Source organism: Silene latifolia, chromosome 7 (genome assembly GCF_048544455.1).
Source record: "Silene latifolia isolate original U9 population chromosome 7, ASM4854445v1, whole genome shotgun sequence".
Lineage (NCBI taxonomy): Eukaryota > Viridiplantae > Streptophyta > Magnoliopsida > Caryophyllales > Caryophyllaceae > Silene > Silene latifolia.
The window spans coordinates 104,010,705-104,016,686 of NC_133532.1; the positions used below are offsets into that span (position 1 = coordinate 104,010,705).

Genomic DNA, 5,982 nt, shown 5'->3' on the forward strand with positions numbered 1-5,982 from the left:
GTTGTAAAGCCAAATCTCCCTTCCTCACTCTCTTTTTTGGTGCCATTTGTTGTGTTTGAGAGAGGGTTAATGGAGGGGAAGGTTGTTGTGGTGTTTTGTTGGTGGTAGAGTGGTGTTTGGAGGTGGTGGGAAGTGGTGGTGGTTAATTTTTAGGGAGAGTGGTGTGGGTGTTTTTTTTTGGGATTAATTGGGTACCAGAGAGCTCCCAGCCGGTCATAAGACCGGCCGCCGGTCATAAGACCGGCCGCCGGTCATAAGACCGGCCGCCGGTCAACCGGCTGGGAAAACAGCCTATTTCGAATTTTACCAAAAATGTTACAACAATCTCCCCGGTAGGTCAAGACCGATCGGCGGCCGCCCCAGTGAGAACACCCAAGCCTCAATTTCATCACATTTGCATTCCCAAATGGGTGAGTCGGTTCTGCTGTCGGCCGGGCCGGGACTCCTTCTCTTCTTCATTTCGTTAGATTTTCCTCAACCTTGCTATCCGAGCTAGTGGACCGGCTGCCGGCCTGCCGGCCTGCCGGCTGGGACTCTTCTTTCTTCCCCTTTTTCACCAACTTACGTGTATATGCATTCGCAGCCGGTGGACCAGCTGCCGGCCGACCGGCTGGGACTCACCTTCCTTCAATTTGTCACATTTCCACAAAATTTTCCAGAACTTCTCAATCGGTCATTAGACCATTCCCGGTCACCCGGCTGGGAATACGCTACTACTTGTTTTCTTCAATATACCCCTAGATTCACATCCCATCATCAATTGGCCTTGGTTTGCGTGTTTTCGTCTTTCAAAGCCGACTCATCATTTCGGAAAAGGCCAATTAACGGTCAAACACTTGTTCTTTATACAAAATCCCAATTCCTTCAAGATGACAACCATCATCAATCAAAGTGCCAAGTATTATCGGTCCAAAAATTCTCATAGACTACCTAAATGCATGCTATTTACAAATTGCATGGGTTGCCTCCCATGTAGCGCCCTTGTTTTATGTCGTAGGCTCGACCAAGTCATGAATTACAATCAAGGATGGAGAAGATAAGTATCGATGGAGCTTATATTCTTCAAGATGGGTGCTCCGGCAATGTAGTACTTTAGCCGTTGTCCATTTACTTTGAAAGCTTGGTCTTCATCGGATACTTCAACTGACCCGTAGGAAAAAACTCGGACTACGGTGAAAGGCCCCGACCACTTTGACTTTAGTTTCCCCGAAAATAGGTTGAACCTTGAGTTGAAGAGGAGAACTAAGTCTCCCACCTTGAATTCCCTCCTTATAATAGCCTTGTCATGGAATCGCTTGGTCTTTTCCTTATACAACCTAGAGCTCTCATAAGCCTCTAGCCTAAACTCCTCTAATTCATTGAGGTCAAGTAGTCTCCTTTCCCCCGCACTCTTCAAGTCAAAGTTGAGAAGTCGGATTGCCCAATGGGCTTTGTGCTCCAATTCTACCGGTAAGTGGCAAGGCTTTCCATACACCAACCGGAACGATGAAGTTCCTATCGGTGTTTTGAAACGGCCCGATAAGCCCATAATGTATCGTTGAGCTTAATTGACCAATCCTTCCTTGACCGGTCACGGTCTTCTCAAGAATCATCTTAATCTCTCGATTTGAGATCTCGGCTTGTCCGTTAGCTTATGGGTGGTAGGCAAGACTACGCCTATGTTGCACCCCATGTTTCCTTATAAGAGCATCTAGAGTCCTTTCCCGAAAATGCGTTACACGATGACTAATCACAATTCTTGGAACCCCAAATCCTGGGAATATGATTGTTTCCATGAGTTTTGTCACCGATTTTACGTCACAAGTTTTTGTTGGAATAGCTTCAACCCATTTGGTCACATAGTCAACCGCAACAAGGATGTACTCATTCCCATGGGATGAGGGAAAAGGACCTTGATAGTCAATCCCCCCACATCAAATAGCTCTACTTCAAGAATGTAGTTTGCGGGCATTTCATGCCTCCTTGAAATGTTTCCACTTCGTTGACACTTGTCACATCTCTTAACATAGCTTGCCACATCGTGAAATAGAGTAGGCCAATAGAAACCGCATTGGAGCACCCTTGCGGCGGTTTTTCTTGAACTTCTATGCCCTCCACATGGCATATCATGGCAATGAGAGATTATCGGCTTTACCTCTTCACTTGGAATGCACCTTCTAATTATCCCATCCGCACAAGATTTGTAAAGGCATGGTTCCTCCCAAAAATATTGCTTAAGATCATGAAAGAACTTCTTCCTCTTATGGGAGTCATAGTCATGTGGGATGACCCTGGATACCAAGTAGTTAACATAATCCACGTACCAAGGGACATCCATTAGAGCAAGCGTGAACAATTGATCATCCGGCAAGGAGTCATCAATCAGTAGCCCATCCTTCACATTCTCATGGAATAACTGAGAGAGATGATCGGCTACTACATTCTCCACACCCTTCTTGTCTCTTATTTCAATATCAAACTCTTGAAGCAAAAGTATCCACCGGATCAAGCGGGGTTTTGATTCCTTCTTGATTAGCAAATGCCTCAATGCCGTATGATCGGTATGTACTATTACTTTAGAGCCTACCAAGCAAGAACGGAACTTGTTCATAGCATATATGACCGCCAAAAGCTCCTTTTCGGTGGTGGTGTAGTTTGCTTGAGCTTCATCCAAGGTTTTGCTTGCATAATATATGGCATGAAGTTTGCCATTCTTTCTTTGTCCAAGCACCGCTCCCACCGCTACATCACTAGCATCGCACATCAACTCAAAAGGTTCTCCCCAAGTGGGAGGTTGCATAATTGGAGCAAGATAAGAGCTTCTTACAACCCATTAAAAGCATTCAAACATTCATTAGTAAACTCAAAGGGTACATCTTTCCCAAGCAACAATGTTAAGGGCGGCAATCAAAGAAAAATCCTTGATAAATCTCCGGTAGAAACCGGCATGCCCAAGAAAACTTCTAACTCCCTTGACATTCGTGGGAGGGGGTAGGGTTTTAATCACTTCAATCTTGGCTTGATCCACTTCTAAGCCTTTACTTGACACAACATGACCCAAAACAACCCCGGATGTCACCATAAAGTGACATTTCTCCCAATTCAAGACTAGACCGGTTTCTTGACACCTTTTTAAGACCTTACTCAAATTAGCTAAACATCCATCAAATGAGGTGCCTACGACGGATAAATCGTCCATAAACACCTCCATTATATCCTCAACATATTCGGAAAAAATAGCTAGCATACATCTTTGAAATGTGGCCGGTGCATTGCAAAGCCCAAAGGGCATGCGCCTATATACAAAGGTGCCAAACGGGCAAGTGAAACTGGTCTTTTCTTGATCATTAGGGTGAATCGGGATTTGGAAAAACCCGGAAAACCCATCTAGGTAGCAAAAATGAGAGTGTTGAGCAAGTCTTTCCAACATTTGGTCACGGAAAGGAAGGGGGAAATGGTCTTTCCTAGTCGCCTTGTTAAGGCATCTATAGTGTATACACATTCTCCATCCGGTTGTGATTCTTGTTGGGATAATCTCATTCTTGTCATTGGTTACTACCGTGACCCCGCCCTTCTTTGGCACAACATGCACCGGGCTCACCCATGCACTATCGGATATAGGGTAAATAATACTTGCATCATAGAGCTTCAACACCTCCTTCCTTACCACTTCTTTCATTGCCGGGTTAAGGCGGCGTTGAGGCTCAATGGAAGAAGCACCCTCATCCTCCAAGTGAATGCGGTGAGTGCAAAAGGAATGGCTAATCCCCTTGATATCATCAATTGAGTACCCAATGACATCCTTAAATTTTCGCACTACATCAAGTAATTTTTGAAGTTCGGTGTCATTGAGTGCACTATTGACAATATTAGGGTAAGTGTCATTAGGGCCAACGAAAGCATGTTTAAGAGTAGAGGGAAGAGGTTTCAACTCCACTTGAGGAGGCGTGGATCTCTCCTCCTTTTTACCATCCTTTCTCAAGCTCTCAAATTCCTTATCCGGGTCTCCTTCAATTGTTGCTTCCATGGCCAAAGCATACTCCCGGTGCTCCTTGCAATCCTTTACCTTGCCCTCAAGGAATCCTTGCAAACCCTTGTCTTCATCAAATTTCTTCATGTCAACCCATTCCTTTACCATGTCAATCATATAACAAGACTTTTCTTCGGAAGGCTCCTTCATAGCCTTGTTCAAGGAGAACTCCACCTTTTCTTCACCAACTTGAAGAGAAAGCTTCCCATTTTTCAGATCAATCATGGCACCACCCGTGGCAAGGCAAAGGCGCCCCAATATGATGGGAATGTTTGAGTCTTCGGGAATATCCATTTCATAGAAGTCACAAGGGAATTCAAGTTTCCCACCTTGAGTGGGATATCCTCCACAAGACCAATTGGATATCTTACCTACCTATCCGCAAGTTGGAGATAAACCCTTGTTGGTGAAAGCCCATAATTCTTCAATTTCTTGAAGATCTTGAGAGGCATAAGACTAATGCTTGCCCCCAAATCACACAAGGCTCTCTCAATATACACGGTCCCAATTTTGCAAGGTATGGAAAAACTCCCCGGATCTTCAAGATTTTGGGGTACCTCATTCATTAGAATGGCACTAAACTCCTTGGATAAATTCACCGTTGTTGTTCGACTCAAGGAATTTTTGTTGGAAATTAACTCCTTCAAGAATTTTCAATAGCTTGGTATCTCCTTGACGGCATCAATGAAGGGCATGGTAATGTTGATTCCCTTCATCATGTCCATGAACTTTCCATATTTTTGCTCGAGCTTTGCCCTTGACAACCTTTGTGGAAAAGGAATAGGTGGCACATAAGTTCTCACAACTTGTTGTTTGGGCTCTTCAACAATTTTTGTGGGTTCATCAACTACCTTTGGAGTCTCCACAACAATTTCCACAAGATCATCTTCAACCTCTTTTTCTTCAACCACCTTGAGTGGTTCAACCACAACATCCGGTTTGCTACTCTTTCTTTTCTTGATGAATACCCGGTCTTCCAACTCTCTCCCACTCCTCAAATGAATAGCATTTATGGTTTTTGGATTCTCCTCCGTTTTACCCGGAAATTTCCCACTCGAGGCTTGTAATTGACTCACTTAAGAGGCCAATTGGGAGATTTGATTGTCCGTTATTCTTTGAGAGGCTTGCATTTGGGCTCTAAGTTGGTTGATGGAGGAGGTTGTCTCCTCTTGTTTTTGATTGGAATGAGTGATGAATTGTGTTTGAGTGTTGACGAGTTGGTTTTGAGAATTTATCAATTGCTCCATCATGAGCTCCATGTTTGACTTGGGTTGGGTGGACTGTTGAAAGGGTTGAGAATTTTGTTGAAATGGTTGGGAATTTTGTTAGAATGGTGGGTTGTTTGGTTGATTGAGTGGTTGGAATTGTTGTCTTGGTTGGAAGGATCTTCCTTGGAAACCCGATGGTCCTTGGTTGAATGTTGTATTTGTCTTTTGAGCTTGAAAGTTTGGTGGTTGTGATTTTTGTTGGAAAGTGGGGTTTTGGACATTTTGTGAGCCATAGGAAAAATTTGGGTGGGCTCTCATTCCGGGGTGGTATTGGTTGTTGTTGAATGCTTGCTTTGTCGGGCTTGATTCCCACACTCCATTCACTTGCTCCATACAACTCCCCTCTCCAACCATCAAAGGACACTCATTTGGTGGATGTCCTTGATCTCCACAAATTTCACAAGAATACACTTGGTTCCTAATAGAAGAAGTGTTGCTTGAACTCATCAAGGCAACTTGTTGCTTGAGCTCTTCTATTAACCCCTTGACCTCAACATTGTTGGCCGACTCAACGGTTGACTTTCCCTTTCTCTTGTGCCTATAATTATTCCAATGAAAGGTTCGGGAAGCCATTTCCTCAATAAGTTCCTTGGCCGTCTTGTGATCAATTTTGTCTAATGCCCCTTTCCCGAGCCGGAATCTAGGTTCATTTTCATTTCATTGCTCAACCCCTCATAAAAGTTGTTGATCAACTCATCATCTCCA

At 44.0% G+C, this 5,982-nt stretch overlaps 2 protein-coding genes across 2 annotated transcripts; both read right to left on the bottom strand.

Moving 5' to 3' along the window:
- Nucleotides 1–1,021: 1,021 nt before the first annotated feature.
- On the bottom strand, nt 1,022–1,528 carry LOC141590450 (uncharacterized). Its single transcript, XM_074411042.1, has one exon. It carries the CDS (start codon nt 1,526–1,528, stop codon nt 1,022–1,024), a length of 507 nt encoding a protein of 168 aa, XP_074267143.1.
- Nucleotides 1,529–1,834: 306 nt separating this feature from the next.
- On the bottom strand, nt 1,835–4,303 carry LOC141590451 (uncharacterized). Its single transcript, XM_074411043.1, has 3 exons — nt 3,949–4,303; nt 3,480–3,795; nt 1,835–2,801 (listed from the first exon to the last, which is right to left on the bottom strand). The coding sequence occupies exons 1-3, from the start codon at nt 4,301–4,303 to the stop codon at nt 1,835–1,837; spliced, it is 1,638 nt and encodes a 545-aa protein (XP_074267144.1).
- Nucleotides 4,304–5,982: the final 1,679 nt, after the last annotated feature.